General features: G+C 43.0%; 1 protein-coding gene across 1 annotated transcript in view; it reads left to right on the forward strand.

Moving 5' to 3' along the window:
- Positions 1-666: 666 nt before the first annotated feature.
- KAT2B (lysine acetyltransferase 2B) overlaps positions 667-20,159 on the forward strand; it is a gene marked incomplete at its 5' end in the record, with an annotated part of 49,045 nt that continues 29,552 nt past the window's right edge. The window contains 6 exons of the mRNA XM_084281605.1: positions 667-753; positions 3,619-3,782; positions 4,856-5,459; positions 13,543-13,669; positions 18,345-18,490; positions 19,046-19,135. Coding sequence (XP_084137731.1) covers positions 667-753; positions 3,619-3,782; positions 4,856-5,459; positions 13,543-13,669; positions 18,345-18,490; positions 19,046-19,135 — 1,218 coding nt within the window. The remainder of the gene's footprint in view (positions 754-3,618; positions 3,783-4,855; positions 5,460-13,542; positions 13,670-18,344; positions 18,491-19,045; positions 19,136-20,159) is intronic.

A 20,159-nucleotide genomic window follows, 5' to 3' on the forward strand; every position in this document is an offset into this window, starting at 1 on the left:
AACCCGGTGAGTCACGAGCTGTGCCGGGGGCAGCACCTGCCTCCAGGACTTAGGAACACTCCCAGCACTGGCCTGATAATAGGCAAGGAAGGAGGAACTGATTAATAATTAAAATAATTACAGAATAATTTAAGGTAATTAGCCTTCTCATTTATCTTCCTAAGCGTTGTTCAAAACTGGAATCATGAGATTCCTGGCCCATTGGTTTCATGTCATCTTGAAATCGTCTCTGTCATTAGGTCGTCTTAATCAGAACTGTAATTTGTGACACTGTCCACCTGAAAAGAGGCACAGCTCCTTAACCAAGAAGAAGCACTTGAACTGGGATACAGCAGCCAAAAAAAAAAAAAAAAAAAAAAAAGGCAAAATAAGTCTTCCTACATCATAACTATTTTGCACCTGGTGCCGGTTGCTGAGTCTGTGTGGTGGGGCAGAGGCACTGGTTTGGAACCCATCGAGGGCCTGTGTGGGGTGGTCGTCTTACAGAAATAAAAGTTTTTTTTTTTTTTTTTTTTTTTTTTTTTCCTGTGGCTTTATTTTCTAAATCGATGTGGTATCAAGCGTGTGGGTTGCCGATGGCTTGAGCACAGCTAGGAGGTGTGAGGCTGCTGGGCACCCACCTGCTGCCGCTGGGGCTGTGAAAAACCCTCCCTGTATGATTGAAGTATGCCGAGTGGGGTCCCAGAGAACTGTGGGGATGCAGATGTCAGAGGATGGAGTACAGAAACACTGGGGAGGCACAAGGAAGAGGAGGTAAGTGAGAAATAGGTGATATGTGCTATGTCTACATGAAGCAACGGAGAGCTCTCACCACCTCGAAACTACAGTGTAAGGGTGCACGGTGACTGCGGGTGAGTAAACAACATCAGCAAGCAGCTTCTGAACTTATTTCACGTGCTTTGTGTTGTATTGGTGAAGGCAGTAAAACGCCTCTGCTGCCTGAGTCCAGCCACCAGCTTCTCACTGGGTTTTGGTCCCCCAAAACTGTGACTGCAGTCATAATGAGCATGCTCGGGGTAGGAAATGAAAAAAATGGCAAATTGCTTTGGCACTTGCAAGATACTTGTGTTGCTACAACGGTCTTGAGTGTTGTAATGACATTTTCTCTTTTTTATTTTTTTTTTCCTTTAAAAATGGGGTGTCTGGAGTATGAGATTCCCTGTAACAAAGGCCTCCTGGTAAGGTTTGCAATCTACATTACTAATGTTCCATGTAAGCAGCATGGGAAACTAACAAGGTGCTAGAGAGAGCATAAGGAACAAAACTTTTGTGCTCTTAATACTTCCAGTAGTTCATAAAATATTGATAGCAGCTCTGAATGCCTGGTGGCCAAGAGGGAGGCCACTTAACCCACAAGGAATGTGCTAATGAAAGAACACAATGGGATTTTATACTTGGAGAAATTCCCCAGAGGGGGGAAGAGCTCTGCTTTCTCCATTTGCATTGAATGGCATGAATAAAAACAGGTGGGAGAGCAGGAAGAGTCCTGTCTTGAACAAAAGGAGAGGGAGAGAGGCGTGGGGTTGGACACAGAGCCCTGCCTGGGTTGAGAGATGGGGTCGGATGGGCTTGTGGAGCTGGGCACCAGGCAGGGAGGCTGCTCTCGGAGAGGCAGCGTTGTTCAGCGTCAGGCTGTTATTAGCTGAGTCACTCATTGTGTGGCCGAGATAGGCCCCAAGAGCTCCAGATGACAACTGGGTAATAAGCAGACACCAGACACACCCTAAATTGCATTTTAATTTTCCTCCTTTGTTGCATCAAGTGCAACTGCCTCCTTTGCTGGAATAATGTGCAGGTTTTTGCATTTAAGCTTGCCTGGTGTTTGGGGTGAATTCAGGCGATGGCAGCAAACCTGGACATGGTGGCTTCTGGGAGCACCAGCTGCAAACAGCAGCCTCATCGAGGCCACCAGCAGCCTGAGAGAGACCTGAGAAGCACAGGAGCTGGCACGATGTCTCATGAGCTCCTGGCTGACTGTGAGGCAGATGAGAAGCCTTCCTGGGATCAGAGGCTGCTCACCTGAGCTCAGGAGCCAAGCAGCAGGGCAGGAGGCAGCTGGATTCACCCTCAGTGCTCACTAAGCACCACTTTCAGACTCAGTTCTTGTGCAAACCCAGTGACATGCCCCGAAGGACAGAAACTGAAAGATGTGGTGAGGGCTTTTCAGACAATGCGTTGAGTTTGATTCTAATTTAACATCTTCATAATGCATACTTAATGATGGAAAATGAGCACTGGAGTGATTCTGTTGTGCTCAAATTGAGTTATGCATACATTACAATGAGAAAATGAATACAAGCTAGCTTGTAAATTCAGCCAAAAGAAAAACTCTGTTTAACTATATGAAGCTGAGAATGTCATCTACAGAGTCATATTTTTCTGCTTTCCTAATGTAGTACAACCTGTAATGGCCAAATTAAATTCACTGAAGCTACCACAAGTCAACACAACCCAAGTTATAGTCGTGAGTTTCTGGCCAGCAAATGAACTATTCCTTGTTTATTCTTGCCAAAAGTGCAAATGTGATATTTTAGCTGTCACTGGAGTGGTTTCAGACAAAGTAAATCCTTGGGATTTGTTTTGTTTTAAATGATAAAATAATACAAGTTGAAACAAGAACAATGATTTTAAACATGCTAAGAACATAAACATAAAAAAAAATAAAATAAAATAAAATAAAAAAGAGAAAGTCTTACCTATCTTCAGGTTGAGTGATTTCTTTTTAAGTTGTTCCTCCGTGATAGCAGGCAGTACTGCATTTGGAGTGAAATTAGTGTTTATAAATGTTACTATAGTAACTGTATCCGTAGCCACAGGCTGGCAGAGTTACTGTTCTGGCTACCTAGTGAGCAGCAAGGTAAAAAGCAAAGAGAAGAGAGAGGATTGTAAGACAGCCACGATCTTGAGGCTTCTAGAGGGAAGTGTTGGAGAAGTGTTTTTTGCCTTTACAGTAACCAGCGTGCTGCTTTGTGCAATGGCAGTGGTTTTCACATTAGACCCTCATAAACACACCATGAAATGTTTTATTTTAGTGGAAGTAAAAACTTTTCAGGCTCTTAAGGACCTGGAAGAATACAAGGTGGAAGAATAAGGTTGTTTGCCTAGAGCACAATCCTGTGAACTCTGCCCGTGCAGTTGCAGACATAAAAGAGCACAGAGTGGCCCTAATAAACATCAGTGGGGTTACTTAGCCATGTAAAAATAATAACAGTGTTTTCAGCACTGAAACTTGTAATTCGTTTGTATATAGGTGTGCAAGTGATGTGTGGTTAAATAGCATTAGCCTGCCGTTTAGAGGTAATTATTTACCTTTAAATAATTTACCTATTTGGGGCTGGTGATTTTATATATATATATATATATATATATATATATATATATATATATTGTGTCGATTTTCTTTATATATATATATAAAGAGAGAAAGAAAATCGACACAATAGGAGAACAGAATGGCTACAGGAGCTGCCAGCAAAGCCAGGAGCCTGTGCCCGAGATGGGACACCCTAGGAGCCCATACACTGTTGCAGATGAGCTATTCGCTGGTAACATTCGCTGCCGAAGCGGTGCGGTGGGAAAGCTGAAAGTGAAACCAAGTGATTACAGTTTCGTTTTCAGGTCCGGCAGGAAAGTGGAAGCCTCCCCGGCACAAAGCACTGCAAGCGCAGAGGTGCAGAGCATTATTCTTACACGGTGGTGGTTACCACACGGCGGCTATCTGCTGTTCCAAAGCGTCATCCTGCCACTTCCACGAATAATACTAAAGAGATCGCTAAGCAAATGTAAAGGAAACTCGATTATCCTATCCCCATGCCGCTAATTCTCGCACAGCCGGCGGCTGAGGCAGGGTTGTGCTCCCCGCCGCCTCCCAGGGCAGCGGCTCCTCCACCTTAACAGTCCGTCTTAAGGCACGGGGATGGCAGCAGCCATCTTATGGGTCACTGTCACAGCTGCTCGGGAGCCCTGCACCGGCCCCAGCCTCCGCCACAGCCTCCCTAGAGCCGGGGTCCCCACGGGGAGGCCGGGGATGGGGCGGGGGCAGGTGCTGTGCCCCCCCCCCCTTCATGTTTTCCTAAAGCAGATGAGGGAACAGGATGGCCCCCATCAATCTTTTGTTGATTTTAAAAGCTCAGCCACTAATAATGATGATTTAAGAATCCCCCTTTCCCACAATAAATATCCCAGTGTTTCATTCTGAAAGGGAGCTTGGTGTGTCCTCCAGGTTTTGTTGTTTGTTTTATTTTTTTGTCTTCCCGCATTTAACAAAAACGTCACCTCACCATATAACCTAATGCATGAGAATATCACCAGTAGCTGGGGAAATGGGGGAAAGGGAAGAAGGAGAACACAGGGAAAGCGTTTTCTCACTCCTCCTCTGCCTTATGTACCCCCATATATATCTCTCTTAACTTTGCAGAAGTCCGGAGTCATTTTTGGCTGCCCCGTGCAAGGCGCCGAGGCCTTGCCGCTGCAGGAGCTCCTCATGCCCTGGGATTCCCCTCACTCTTCATATTGCTGCCTCGGCTTTACACATCAAAGAGCTGCGGATCCCACACGAACGCCCAACCTCTTAAAGCGCGGTGCCCTGCTATAGAACTGCCATTTGTGGTTTCTCACAGCTCGGCCGCATTTTTACATGTGTGCAGCAGAGCGCAGCTTCCCCCGAGCCGCACATCCACGGGGCTGCTGCGCTGGGACCATTGGCTTCAATTTGTGCCCTGGGTTAGAAGGCGACCCCTGCGAGACACAAACCGACTGCTGCCACCACTCGCTCCGGGACGAGGTGAAGGATCGAGCAGCCTTCCCACGAGTTACCCTGTATTTAAATCTGACATTTTTACGCTGCCTCCACCAGAAACCACCTAAAAAACCCCGAGCCGTTCAACACCGCCGGCACTACCAGGGTGCTGAGGCGGCTCCGGCACCCCTCTGTCCCCCTCACAGCCCGGCTGCCTCCCGCGGGCGCTCAGGGCGCCGCCCGCACCGCTTCGCCCCCCTCACCCGGCGCGGGCGGGCGGGCGGGAGGGAGGCGGGTGCCGGCTCCCCCCCTGCCGGCGGGGCCGGAGCCGCCCGCGGAGCGCCGGGGCCCTCCTCCCGCCTCCCCCCCCGGGGAGCAGCCGGCGGCGGCGGCGCGGCGGAGGGGAGGGCCTAGGGCCGGGCGCAGGGCGCCGGCCGGCCGGACGGGCGGCTGCCGCCGCGCCGCGGGCATGGCGGAGCCTGGCGGCGGCGGCGCCGGACCCGGAGCCGGAGCCGGGGCCGGGCCCGGGGCGGCGGGGGGCGGCCCGCAGCAGGGCTCCCCGGCCGCCGGGGGGGTGGCGGCCGCCGCGGGTCCGGCCCGTACCGCCGCCGACAGCCCCGCGGGGCCCGGCTCGGCGCGCACGGCCGGGAAGAAGGCGCAGCTGCGCGCCGCGCCGCGGGCCAAGAAGCTGGAGAAGCTGGGCGTCTACTCCGCCTGCAAGGTACCCGGCCGCGGCGCCCACCCGCCCACGGAGGGTGGGGATTGACGGCGGCGAGGGGAAGGGCCGTGCCGGGGCGAACCGAGCCGAGCCGAGCCGGGAAGGGGAAGGGGAAAGGGAAGGGAGGGCGGCCCGCTGCTCCCCGCGGAAGTGGCGGCTGCTTTCCCCCCTCCCCGGGGCTCTCCAGCCGCGGGTCGCGGGGATAAACCCTGAGCCTGCCGATGGACGGGGCGCCCCCACCCCCGGTGTCGCCCCCTGCGGTGCCCGCGGCACAGCGGCAGCCCCGGCTGGCAGCAGCCGCCCCGGCGGGGCGCGGCCTCCGGGCTCCGGCAAGCCCCGGCCTCGCCGGTCACGTAGCTGTGACTGCCTGCCTCGCCCTGCCCCGGGCATCCCTCCCTCTGCACGCTCCTGCCCCGGCCATCCCTCCTTTTCCACGCTCCTGCCCTCCACCTGCAGCTCGCCGCCGGGTGGGATGCTCAGGGCTCGCCCCCGGTGGATTTGGAGGTGGAGGGAGCGCGGTCAGGGCGGCTGCTCCTGCCCTCGGGGGCTGGTGACAGGCGCTGGTGTCGTCCGTGCGTGTCCACGTGCGGGGCAGGGTGCGTGTGGTCAGAGCTTGGGACGCGCTCCTGCAGCTGCCTGGGTGACTCCTGGATGCACGGGGAGGCCGACAGGTTCAGGCTGGCAGCGCTGAGTAAAACCCTCTAGCAATGCTCTCGGCATTGGAAGTAACTGGGCTGTTTGTGAGAAAAGTGGTTTTTATTCCCTCTGTTCCCTTGCTTTGGAACCCCCAAAAAGGCACACGTTGGGTCCAAGTTGGAGCTAAAAGCTCGCACACATGAGGCGGCATCCTAGTTTGGGTCCGTAGCCCTTTCTGGTGATGTGAGGAGCTTGAACCGTCTGCTGAAGGCATGTCGCAATGCCGTCATGTGAGGGCAAGTTAAGGAAGCTGCACGCTTCGGTTTCCTTGCTGTTTACAAATGTGCAGGCATCTCTGTTTCAGCTTTGTTGCACTTGTGGGATGTGCAAGATTACACAAGTGTCAGGAAGATAAAAGAGCAGCTAGTGCACATGAAGCTGATGGCTCTTGTTGAAGGCTGCGTGATGAGGTTTTAAGCTTTCCTAGTGCTGATTCCACTTTGCATCCCCAATATTTTATTGCTACTAAGACATGCTGTTAAATGATGCTGGATGTGGGGCGTGTGAAGTCTTCACAGATGTGCCTCTGTGTATGAATCACTTTTTTCTTCCCTGTTTAGTTCTTTTTCCTTCCCTTGACGTACCTCCAGCTGATCTTCACGAGGGTTGAAGCCTTTTCTTCAGGTGCTTTGCCCCGCAGAGGTGGCCGCACCACGAAGGAGCACAGGCAGCCTTGTCTCTACAGAACCACTCTGCTTTTTTGGGGACTTGGCAGTCCCAGACATGCACTGGCATGGGTGCTTGGTGGCAGGGAGGTGAGAGCCGTGAGGGAGGGGAGGCAGCCTGCCGCTAGCCCTTCTGTCCCTCCCGCAGGACTCCGGTGGTGGGGCGCAGCGTGGTGACAGCTCGTGCTGCCTGTGCCCTGCTGGGGTGTCCTTGTCGGCCCTCGAGGTCCTGCTCTTCTGCAGGGAGTCCCAGCTGGCTGTGTCCCTTTTGGCACTCCAGTGATGGATGGACTCAGACATATGGCTGGGGGCACCGCGGGGCTTCATCCTCCTTCCCCGCCAGGAGCAAGACGCAGCCACCGCACTCAGTGCTGCTCCATGTGCAGATTAAAATGCAAAACCAACCTTTTCTACCTGATTTTTCTTAAGTAATTCAGTGGCAGGCAGCATTCTTTCAGGTCTCAAAACATCACCAAGTGGACATCCTTGTAAGCTAATCAAGTGCTGTCTCCTGTGGGGTATGGCGGAAGGATGCAGCTGGGTGGAAGGATGTGCTATACTTCTTCCTGAGCACCTGGCAGGAGCTCCAAAACTACTCTGCTTGGGTCGGAACATTAGCAGTGTGCAAGGAGCTGTAGCAGTGCAGAGAACTTTGAACTTTTTCTTACTCTGGGTTGCAACTTCTGTGCCATTTGTTTTGTGTATGTGAGTGTGAGAGCTCAAACGCTTGCACCGTCTCCAAAGGGGGCTTCTGTTTTCATTCAAGTGGCAGCCATATGTTAATCTTGTGTAGATCCACGTAGAGCTGTACAAGTTGGAGTGCAGAAAATACGTGATGATATCCTGCAGTGCTGATAACTTTTTCCCATATAAAATTCACCGCAAAATCCTACTGCTTCAGCACACAGACCTTATTGGAAACTTAACCTCAGAGATGCTGGGAGTAGTAGAGGCAGAGAGCAGGGGTTTGCTAGGGCTGAAGAGCAGAAGTCAGAGGCTGTGTAGACTGCAGGTCCATCTGGTGACAGCAAAAATATGCTGTGCTGGAGAGGACACTGCTGAGCAGAAAGGGGTGTGAGGCACTGCTCTGCGGTAGGACACCCAGTCCCCAAGAGGGAACACTCTGGTCCTTTTTCAGCCCTCCCTCTGCTTCACCCCTTGGGAAATATGGGCAAAGACGTCTTCAGTGTGCACATATTGTAAGCAGGATGAGAGCTGAGTTTAAGGAGCTCTTGCCCTGGCCTGGGACTAAAGAAATACATGTACTTGTGTTTTTTAATGGTTTGGTTTTGTTTTTCTGGTAGAGAATTGAGGCAGAAGACTTGTCACTCTGGACCTACAACACTTGGCTATTTCTCCTATTAAATAAAAAAGGGGTGGAAGGGCAAGAGCAGGCTCTTCTGCTTAAAACAGCCTTTTAAACTCCTGGGTTTGTGTGTGGGGAATGCACGTTCTGAACAATAAGATATATATTAGGAGCTGGCGCAGTTTTCACGATTTTCAGAAGTACACAGTAATGCTGTATTTGTGTAGTGTTTTGTTTTTGGCACTTACAGTTGTGTGTGTATGAATGGCTGCATACATCGTTTTGGTTTTGTCCAGTGTGAAATTGAGCATTAGGCATATGAGCGTGCCGCACTTCAATATAAAAGCAGCACTGTGTGACTTCATCCTCCATCTTCATTAAATACATTTATGTGTGTAAGTCTTCTAGGCTTTTTTTTTCTCCCTACTGATTTACAGTATGTGAAAATACAACTCTCTCTCCAGCTCATTGGGAGTTCTTCTTAAAAATTATGTTGAAATATGTACTATTTTAGTACACAAATTTTTCCATAAAATTGCTTGTTTCTAACTGTATGTGTTACAGTAATTCCTGGATGCCTGTAAATGTAATTTGAGCCCTGTAGCTTAAGGCATTTGTACAAGTAGTGGAGAATAACACCTCCTTGAAGACCCCATGCTTTAAATAACCAAAACAAACATCATGAGCAGGGCTAGATGAGAAGGTTTGGCTGAGACCCCACGGCAGGTGAGTGGCAGAGTCTGAAGTAAAATCTGGGTCTCCCAGGCTGCAGAGCAGCTGCTGACCCTTGCTACAGGCATTTTCCCCCACATCTGATCCAGCAGTGAACCCTGTAGTGTTTTCCTGCTCCCACACATTAAAAATAGTTTGTGGTAAGATTATGTACTGTGGTTTTCATAATTACTTTTTTTTTCCCCCCTGACTTTTATAAGGCAGATTAAGATGAGGCAGACTTGACTGCATTACTTGTCTAAATTCTGTATTGTAGGATTACAGCTCCTTGAAGCTCCACTGAAAATGTATGAATGTTTTCTGGAGAAATTGAGGAGGTATATAGGAGTCATACAGGACATTAAACCTTTCTTATGATCATTTTCATAGTGGGGTGAATCTGTTATGCTATGTATTGCAGGTCTAATTAAGACATCTTTCTTTAAATTTAATAAGAAATCTACCATTAACCTCACAAGGTGGGAATGCGATCCCTGCTTTTAATAACAAATATTATACTGTAGCCTACATCTATTCTGTAGTTGAGAGAAACCTGGGGGTGGGGTGGGGTAGGGGAAATACAATACTTGGATTGACTAACAAAGGAAGAACATGTCCCTTGAGCTGAACATTAAATTGATTTCATATTGTTAAAGACAAATGATCCCTTCCTGGTACATACGAGTAGATCTCCAAGCAGCATCTGACTGCCTGGTTGCTGGGTACTGGGTGTTTGAGTAGGAAAAACACACATTTTAAATTCATCAATGTTTTTGTTATGCTTTGTTTGATGTTCTTTGTTAAAAGCATCATTTTGAGATTATTGCTTGCAGGAGAAAGCTTTACAGTAGGGTATTTTACTTGGCTTTTCTGTTGGGAGGGAAAGTAATTTTTCTGGAGTAATTACACTTGTTGGAAACAAGTGGTGTTGTGTGTCTATAATCTGTTGAGTCTGCTTGGCATTGCAGTTATGAGACAGGGCAGACTGTATGGCTTTGAGTTGAAAAGAGCCCAGTACAGCAGCTGTTCTGAAACTCAGCTTTAAGTTTGTTTTGGTCTTTTGCTTTGTAATCAAGTTGGGTTGAAACTTACCTGTTCCTATGCCTATTTCACCACCAGAAAGGGGAAGGAATGGTTTAGGCAGTATAACATTTTAACAATATTTACTTAGCCATTATAATTTAGACCTGAAACCCACTTAAGTGGCATAAATATAAATAAAAATGTATGTTAAAATGTGCTGTTATTACACGGTAGTACCCTACATGTAATACATGGAAGGTGCCAAAAATTTGATCAAAAATATATCATGCGGTGCAGATTGTATGTAATTTTTGCATTGTTTTTGAGGGGAGACTAGGCATTGGTGTGTAATTGTTGTTTGATTACATTACACTCATCAGTTTTATTAAAAAAAAACATCCTTTAAGATACAATGTCTGTGATCTTTGGGCCTGGAAAGATGGCATTTGTGGCTTTGCAGGGTTCAATAAAGCAGAAGTCCCCAGCTTTCTGCAGTGGCTTTATCAAACCTCCGCAGATGTCCCAGAAAACAAGACCCCAAGGACTGGATGTGCTAGTTTAAATGCTTCTTTTCCTTCCTCCCCTCCAAACTGTTTTGAACTTAAACTACGTTTTTGTGGAGGTGAAGTCATATTTTATTTTCTAATGAAAAGCAGATGACTGACATTTTTAAAAAAAAAAAAAAAAAAGAAAAGGAAAGAAAGAAAGAAAGAAAGAAAGAAAGAAAGAAAGAAAGAAAGGAAAAAGCTGAAGATGGCCAAGGAAAGGACTGACTGAACAAAACAAAGACAGTGGAAGACTTGTAACAAGTAAGCAATTTAAGGCACTGAGTAATGCACATTGCACATTCAGCACAAAATAATTGCACTATCAACATCGACAATGAAAGCTCAGTTTTGAAGAGGACCTTTTCGGGCTGTGTTTCCCCTTGGTTAACAGAACTTTTGTGCTGATTCTGGTGTTTTATAGAAAGAATTAAAAAAAAAAAAAAAAAGGCCCACCCTTGATAGTTGCTTGAGAAAGGTCTCTAGAATATTACGAACAATACAAATTAACATCTGCTTCAAAAAGATCTGGCAAGCAAGTACTACCGAGGGCTGACAAAAATCTGCCACTGAACACACTGTTTTTATTCTGCTGTGGGTGGGTTGATATTTATTTTTGGCAGTTGAATCGAGCTGTTATCACAATTCATACATCTGTTTGTTTGCATCTTTGCTGTTAATTATTGTGTGACACGAAAGTTTGTGTAGTTACTCACTGTTTATAGCTTTTTAGGCTTGATCGTAAACATTGTGTGGTGAGCTTCTGTGAAATGCTGGTTCCACTCAGAGAAAAATATTCTCTAAATGCTTTTGGCCTAGTTTATTTTATTTTATTTTTTTTTTGTCATTTTCCACTGTGGTATGATTTAAGGCAATTAATAAGAAGCATTATGTTATGTCAGTAATTTACAAAGTTGAACATTTGTCCAGACGACTGAGTGGGAAGAATCAGACCCTGATTCCCTAACCTTATAGTCAGTTATTTTCTTGCTGTTGCTGTTCAAGAACTTCTTTACGATTCTGTCTTGAATTTTCTTTGGCAATAATCTCACTTTCTGACAGTCTCTTCTTGTTTTAACTGCAAAAGCTCTCATGGCAACATTCTCTCTTCTATGAAGCAATTGTGAATAGCTTATTTGGCGTTGTTTTTGTCTAGCTTGAGGTCAAATTGTCTTGCAGATGTCCGCAGTCTTCACAACAGGGCAGTCCTTGGTTCGTAGGTGCCACTAATCACTGGCTTCTCTTTCTAGTCAACAAACCTTAGTAGGTCCTGTAGGTTTGGATAACAAACAAAAATAAAACTGGCTCAATGCCTGTGAAATTGTAAGAGACAGTTTCTACTGCAAAATAACATCGGGCCTGCTTGACTTCTCTGCCAGTCATATTACTCATAGAAAACATGATAGAAAAATGTAGATAGAAAGATGAAATTCACTGTAAGTCCCTCCAGGTTGCATTTTCTGAGACTGTATATATATAAATCTTCCCCAGATTTCCCATGTTTCATATAGAAATCTACCTGGTGCTACCCTACAGACACATGTTGTGGTAGACACCCCCAGCATAGCGGCCTACACCCACACGGTGCGTGGAGACCCGGTGGGCCCAGGGGATGCAGCTGGCCCCCTTCCCAAGGGAAGTGCACATGGAAGTGGTTTTGCTGGGAGCTTGCAGGTGGGTTTCTGAGTCATCCTGGTGGTTTTGGCTGCTGAAAACACCACTTGCCCCTTCCAGCATGCCAGACTGCCCCGAATGCCGCCTGACCCCATGGCCGGGAGTCCAGCTGGATAAACACTTCAGCAGAAGAGATGGTAAAAGCATCATGTGGCACTCAGCAAAATGCAGGCAGCAGTTGTCGCAGTGCTCAGGTTGCTGAATATTGAAATTAGAGTGGAAGAACAATTTACCATCAATCTACGAAGCTGTCAATCATAGGCACTGTCAAGCTGTGATCTTTTCAGCCTCTCTTGGGTGCTTCTTCCGTAGGTGAGATGAGATTTGGAAACATAAAAGGAAAATGAAATAGGTTCCTGAAATAGATTGCATTAAATATATTCAGAATCAGTTTGAAAAAATGACACATTAGTGCTGGATATATTAACACCACATTTTTCCTACTAAGGTTGTTTCTGTTGTAAATATTATGCAGCAGTTGGCATACTTTCCTCACAGAGGTCTTGGCACTGCAAATTCATGAGTATCTCATTACCGCCCAGTGCACAGATATCTCTGAATAGCAGAAAAGTACGCTTTTCTTCTAACAGCATTCATATTCTCATTTGAAGATCTAATCAGAAATTTGCCATCAAAATAACAGAACTTATGGATGTGCAGAAAAAAATCTCCCTCCTATAAAGCTGTTCTTTGGATAACTGGAACTGGTACTTTGAACTTCTAAATGATTTGAAATTGGATTACCTGGGTCACCACCTCCCCCTTCATGGTCATCCCTGTTAGCTGTAAACCATTGGTTTGTTTCTCTGTCAGTGACTATAACTACATTTTCCATGCTATGTGACAGGTTTCTGTTGGCAGGGTCGCTGTCTTTGGCATTCACTGCTGTTGGTGATGTGGCCAAGCCTTGCTTTGGACAACTTTCTTGAGCAATGCAGTTACTGTTTGCTTATTTCAGTGTTTGGTTAACCCCGCTTGGCTGGACGTGTGCTTATTTTTAGTTGCGTGATTTCTTGTTGCAAGTGTAGCTGATAAGGTAGTGATAAACACATTGCCCATTAGATGGCCTGTTTGTGTTTAAATCATTAAAACTGTCTTGGTGGATCTGTACGTGTTGATAGGACCTGTATGTCTTGATATAAATGTCTGAATGCTTCTTTCATACAGGACCTACAGCTTTCTGTAAAAGAATTAGCCAGACTTTGTGTATTTATTTTTTTCTGAGCACAGCTTGCATACCAGAACCAGGATAATCTTTCTATTTGCAGTATTATTCTATTTCTGATCATATCTAGAAAATAAGCTCTAGCAGTGTGGTAGATTTAAAAATAAACAAATAAAAATCAACCGCTTGTTAATAAGACTACTTCTTATTGCCTTTGAAATATGGCAGATTCAGTAAATTGCTGTGGTTTTGTTGGTTGTTGTTCACGCTACTGATTGATATTCCTTTACTTTGGTTTCAGGCTGAGGAATCTTGTAAATGCAATGGCTGGAAGAACCCCAACCCACCTCCCACTCCCCCCCGGGCAGATCTGCAGCAGACAGTTGTCAGCCTTACTGAACCATGCCGCAGCTGCAGCCATACACTAGGTAAGATTTTAGCTTTCTCCTAGAATCCACGTGCTTATACCCAGAAGTCTGCACTCTTGCAAGATGAAATTCAAGATGCTATGCTAGGAATGGCGTTACAGTCGGACGTAAATGTCAGTTAACTTAGATGAAAATATGTTAGAAGTTCCCCAAAATGAATTTCAAAGGAATTGAATGAGGCACGACTTCTAATAATCTAGACATTTTATTTTGTTAAAATACAAAAGCATTTTTAAACTACTCATAATAATTTTAATACTTTATATAACATATGAATTAATATCGCATTGTTTTATCTTTCAGCAGCCTTAGCTACAACATGAATGAGACTTTCTTACAATTAAATAAGCTGTAAAGTATTCTTGAACATTGTTAAAGTGGAAAATCTTTCCTACAAAAATAACCTTGCCTTCTGACACACAAAATAATACTGGAGCTGTACATCTGATATATAGCTCATGTGTGTATATATATATATATATATATATATATATATATAAAATCCAGTGTTAAATATTTTTTTTCTGCAAATAGATAATTATTTTTTACACACACCTCCCGAAAAAAGGCATGAAGCACTAATTTTTATTTTAAAAATTATGCTTATCTAAACTGAAAGCCGGATAATAAAAAATGAGCTATAATAAAGTTCAGAACAAACTAAAAAAAAGCAGTTGTTTTTAAATTTTGGTTGGTGTGATGCATAACAGAGAAAATTGTAATACGAAAAAGGAAATCTAAAACCTTCACAATTAATCATTTATTTATTTTGGGGAATAATATAGTACTTTGTATGGAACACTTTTTTTTTTGTTGGGGGGGGCAGCGGTGGCATATTTTTTTTTCTGCTCCCTTTTTATGTCTTCGTTACTCTGATCTATTTCTAGGCTTTCCAACATATTCCTTTCCTGATACCCCCAATCTCTGGTTTTATTTGCAGGAGAAGTTTAGCGTGGTATCACAGAACTTTTGGTCTCCTTAGCCAAGTTAGTTTCAACCTTTCATCACCCTGCTTATTTGTGCCAACTTTGGTTATGCAGCCAGGGTAGCTTATGTTACCCATCCCTTTCATTCCACCTGAAGAAAGAGGCTTTTCATTTTTTTTAATTTTTTTTGAATCTTTTGAGATGTTGTGCCTGTCAGTTCCCTATTCTTCACTGGAATTTGTGGAAGCTATGTATTTTGTAGAAAAACTCAGCTTTCCAAAGGCTGAGCTTGATTTTGGTCTTTTAAAAATCTTAAATTGCTCATTAACTAGGGAGCCAGGGAAAACTGTAAAACCAGTACCAGTGACAGGTACTTTATGAAATGAAGTATATTTTTATTTATTACTGTTTTTAGAAAAGGTAAAGTTTTTTTTCTTTTTTTTCTTTTTCTTTTTTTTTTTTTTTTTTCTGCTAGCTGCAGCTAATGAGGACAATGTTTCATTTGAAATAACTGAAATGAGTTGCTGTCTGCTTCCTCAGACCACTAGTCAAAATCTGTCTTTCAATGGTGTTTTCCAAGATAATTTTCCTATTCATCTCCTCTAAATTAGCGTGTTCTTGCTGAATGCCTTTAAAACCAGACTGACCACAAGATGTGCAGGCTTCAGATTATCATCTGCCTTGCATTTTCTTTTCCTCAGGGAGCTGTTGAAATAGCAATGTATAAATTACTCTGTTGGTTAAAGCCATACCTGATCTAAGATGCATTTTTTATTTATTATGTTTTTTTTTTTTTTTTTTTCCATTTTCTTTCTTTCAGAAGATTATCCTAGGCATTAGGATAATCTCCTATGTTTCAGGCTTTTTTTTTTTTTTTTTTGGAGGGGTGGGGTGAAGTGTGTGTGTGGGGGGGAGGGTATTCAGTCTTTAAACCAGTGCAGATTTTGGTGCACAATCTGTTTGACAGTAAGTGGTTTAATTTATGGTTATTTCTATCTATTTACCTACAGCATGTATTTTTTTTTGTTTTCACCGAAGCAGCTAAAATGGTTTAGATGTACATCTCCTGTTGCATTGTCCACAAGTACCAGTCCTACTTCTGACTTAGGGCTTCAAATTTGTCATGGCATCAAAATATTTTGGCTGCTGATTTGCCATTGTGCTGTTGTTCTTCACCTTGTCTGACTCACCCTGACCCTCATCTACACTTTTTGCTTTGGTGTGCCATGGTTTGCCACCAGCCACTCTGCTTCTCATTTCCCTTTATTCAGGGTTGGAACTGGCTCAGCCACTCAGCTTGGCTCATGCCTGGATTTTTAATGAATATTTCTTTTGTTTGGGCAATGTGTTGGGTCACTGATGTAAAACTGTGAACTCGTGACTGAATTGTGTGCCAGGAGACTTCACTGTCCACCAGCTTCAAGAGCAGGTGTTATGTAGTCAGATCCTCTCTTCTCTTTTAAACTTAATTGGTTTCTCCCATGTAACAGTGTATTTTCCTGTTGGTAAACATTTTGTGTCTTGAGAGTAATGCACTTTTAAAACTGATTAAATAATGTGTTAGTACACTATATACGCAATCAGGAACCCTTTTTTCCCAGTCTTGTCTTTAGTTCCTTCTATTTACCGTAATGTATTTGGATATTTCTTGGTTTGCCTGTCTTATATACATCACTTGTGTTTTTAGATAAACATTGATTTTGAGATAGACTGTAAACATATTCCTCCTTAGTCTGTTTTCTGACAGCTTCTAATTCATACACTTGTGTATTTTCTTAATGAATTTGCACAACTAATTTAATTAACTTGTTATTTTTCACATCTTCAAATCATTGAAATCATTACATTGGCCTTGTTTTTTCTGTTTGCTTTCTTCTCATGTGCTGTAGCATCATATAGTCATGATGTTTTTTCTTTTTTTTTTGTAAGCATAATAGCAACTGAGGTACCAGTAGGGTAATGCAAATGAATGGGACTATAAAACTCTAGTCAGGAGAAACACAGAATTTGGTGTCAGTGTACTAAAGCTTTGATTTTTAAACTATTTTAAAACTATTTTTACTATTGGCCACAAGAATTTGTGAACAGGCTGTTGAACATCCAGACTGTTGGCTGGATTGATGTACAAACATTGGATGATTCTGTAGTAAATGATATACTACAGTAAATACAATCCGAAGTTCCTTTTTAAGTTCAATGTATGGGTAATAGTTCTGTAATATAATAACATTTTCAAATCCTAAGTAGTCAATAAGACTTTTGGTACTGTCCCTGAAATGGCTTCTTATGCTGATTTTCTTTATTCTGTTTAGTAGTTGAGCCTGAAATTTCTTTATTCAGTTATCAATTTCTAATACAGTGCTCATCTAGGAGAGAACTTGTTTCTTTTACAAGATCAGAACAGACATCTGCGAATACCATACTATTGCATCTGGCTCAAGGACAGAAATGAAATCCCTTTATTCTACCTAGGTTGCTGAATGTTGTTCCTTGGAGAAAGCCTGTGGTGGCCACCTCACCTTTAGTTAGACTTTGCTCAGAACTTAAGACACTCTATTATAAATGTTCATTTAAGTGGAAATGAATGCTGGCATCTTTTAAATGTTCTGAGCCAAGGTGTCCTTTTTACTTGAAGCTGCACAAATTTGTTGAATTTAAATGTTTTGACAGCTGTCATACTGAACTACAACTTTGCTTGGTGGCCAATAAATATGATCGGTTTTGAGTCAAGTGTTATTTCTGCCCACTTCCTCTCTCCTTAAGGTATTGGATTTACGTTCAGAATTTCCTACCAGTCCGATAAGTAAATATTGACAAAAGTTACTAAAAGGCTAAAAAATATGCTCAACATTTCAAATGGTTTTCTTTTTCTTTTGAAAGATATCTTCTTGTCCTTTCAGAGTAAAGGATATGCATACCTTTCAGGTACATTGGCCTGGAGTCAGCTAAGATTGTTGCTTTTTGTAATGCAAATACCTTCTTTTTGGGGAATCGACTTTTTGTTTTAAATTGCCTTCTCTCTTCCTGGAGCCAGTTGTTTAAACCTGCTTTACATGATTGTCTCACTTTACACATACAAACCTCCAGCTTTTGAAAATTACAAATGTGGAACTATATTTACCTTTGGAGCTGATAAAGGAATTTTGTCACTTGAAGATTATGATGTTGAAAGGTGTCTTTTTGTACACTTCTGAACAAATGAGCATGTACAATCTGCAAAAGCTTTGTTAATACAGTGCACACAAAACAGCTTGAATTTACTTGATATAAAGTTATGAGACTTGAGCAGTAATATGCAGTTTAAAACAAACAAACAAAAAAAAACTATTTATGGAGCCGATACCTTTTTATCTTCACAAAATAAGGTGCTATCTGTATCAACACTGATTAGCTAATTTAAGGATATTTTCTCATGAAACTTTCTCAAAAGTACAGTTCTTGGACAAAAATGTATGTAATACTTCTATATTGCAACATATTAATACAGACAGACAGGACTTGTGTGGTCTGTTTTAAGTACTAACACAGACTGATTCCACACAGCTGTCTTCCCTTTGCTTGTGGGAATTGCCAGTGGGGGGCTCCGATGTGGCCTATATTTCAGTAAGCTCTGATAAGAGGTTCTGTTTAAATAAGGTTATTGCAGGATCTTTGCCTTCACAAGCAAAGCGTAGTTTGAGACATCTTGGGGAGTACTTTTGCTGTCTCTCGATAGGCTTTTCACAGGTTTGGATTTTTATTTCATTTAGCTGCTCATGTTTCTCACCTGGAGAATGTGTCTGAAGAAGAAATGAATAGGCTACTGGGGATTGTACTGGATGTGGAGTATCTGTTCACCTGTGTCCACAAAGAAGAAGATGCAGACACCAAGCAAGTTTATTTCTACTTGTTCAAAGTAAGCTGAATTTATGTAGGATTTTGTCTTTTTTTTTTTTTTTTTCACTCTCACGCAAGCCAGTTTCATTGTTTAAAATGCTACTCACGCATGTATTGACTTTACCTGGTGAGAAGTTTTCTGTTTTTTTTTTTTGGCATGATGCATTACAGGCCAACTGTGCTAGAATCTGCAGTGCTTACAGTGTATCATGTCTTATTCCAAAAGTCATCTAGATGATTCAGGAGCTGACCCCAACTCCCATCTATAAACTGCTTCCACCTGCAATTCTAACAGTCTTCACTTACACATTGGGAAAAGGCAGCTGACATAAATGCTAACTACACATAGTTCTCTGCCTACACATAGTCAGAGAAGCTTTTTATTTGTGTTTCAAAGAAGATACGAAGCAATTCACAGTGAAGTTAAGTAGCTATAAATTTAGATGACTGAGTAAGCACATACACAGCCAGAGGATTTTCAACACTGCTTGTGCCGTTTTGTGTTCCAGTGAGTTCCATTGACACTATGTAAATATGCAAATTTATTAATTTTCTTAAATTTATGTTTTAACAGCTTTTGAGGAAGTGCATATTACAGATGGGAAAACCTGTAGTAGAAGGATCTTTGGAAAGTCCCCCATTTGAGAAACCTAGCATTGAACAGGTAAACAATCAACTTTTTATTTTATTTCTTTTGTAAACACAGAGACTTCTTTGAAACTCTGGCATTTCAGGCAGTTTACAAATGCTTCTGTGTATTACTTTAGGAGAAGGGCTGAATCTGTAGGATACTTCTGCAGCTTCTTCTCCTTTAGCATTGGTATAATAGCTACATTATTTAACTTCTCTCATCATTCATCTTATGCTTTACTGAAACTGACAGGTTTTTTTGTGGGTTTAGAGAATGAAACTTAAAATACTACTTTTATGTGTGGCAGTTCTAATCTTTCTCTGTCTTGAGTGATGAAAAATACTGTCAAAGTTTTGAAATCCAATATTAAAATGACTTTTGTCTTCAGTAAATCAATGAAAATGTTACGATCCAATTCAGTGAGATCATAGTCTTCTCTTTCAAAGGGCACACAACAAAAAACAGCCCAAAACAAAGAATAACTGAGGCTTTTGTAATTCTTAGTGGATAAAGAACATATGACAAATTCAGATTTTGGTTTAGCAAGCTCCTCAGAATGAACTTTTGGCACAAAAGTGGGCCCATTAACTCCAGTGAGACTATGCAGAAGCTTACATACCTCACTCAATCAGGAGCTGAATGTGTTCCCACTGGTGGATGAATGGCTGCTCTATTGTTAAACAGGACATTTTAAATGTGAAGAGCATTATTTGAAGTAAGTACTTCCTTACAACTCTTGCTTTTTACAGTTTAGTAAAGTCAGAGTTCTTCATTGTTGAATTTCTTGGAAGACTTCACCTTAGGTTCTCCTTTAGTTTGAATATAAACAAGAATAAGCATATGTAAGATACATACACTACTAGACCTTTAAGTAAGCTACTAAAAAGGTTTTGTACAATGTATTTTTTTCGCATTCTTCGTACTATTCAATTTGCTTAAGAAGGTAAAGCACAGTAACTCTTTTTCCAGCTTATTTTGAAAGAACTTTCCCTTAAAATAGACCAATAATTTCACCTTTTTGTTCCTAGCAGTGCAGCTCAATCACACGATTTGTTCC

This window comes from Netta rufina (genome assembly GCF_964035555.1).
Source record: "Netta rufina genome assembly, chromosome: 2".
Lineage (NCBI taxonomy): Eukaryota > Metazoa > Chordata > Aves > Anseriformes > Anatidae > Netta > Netta rufina.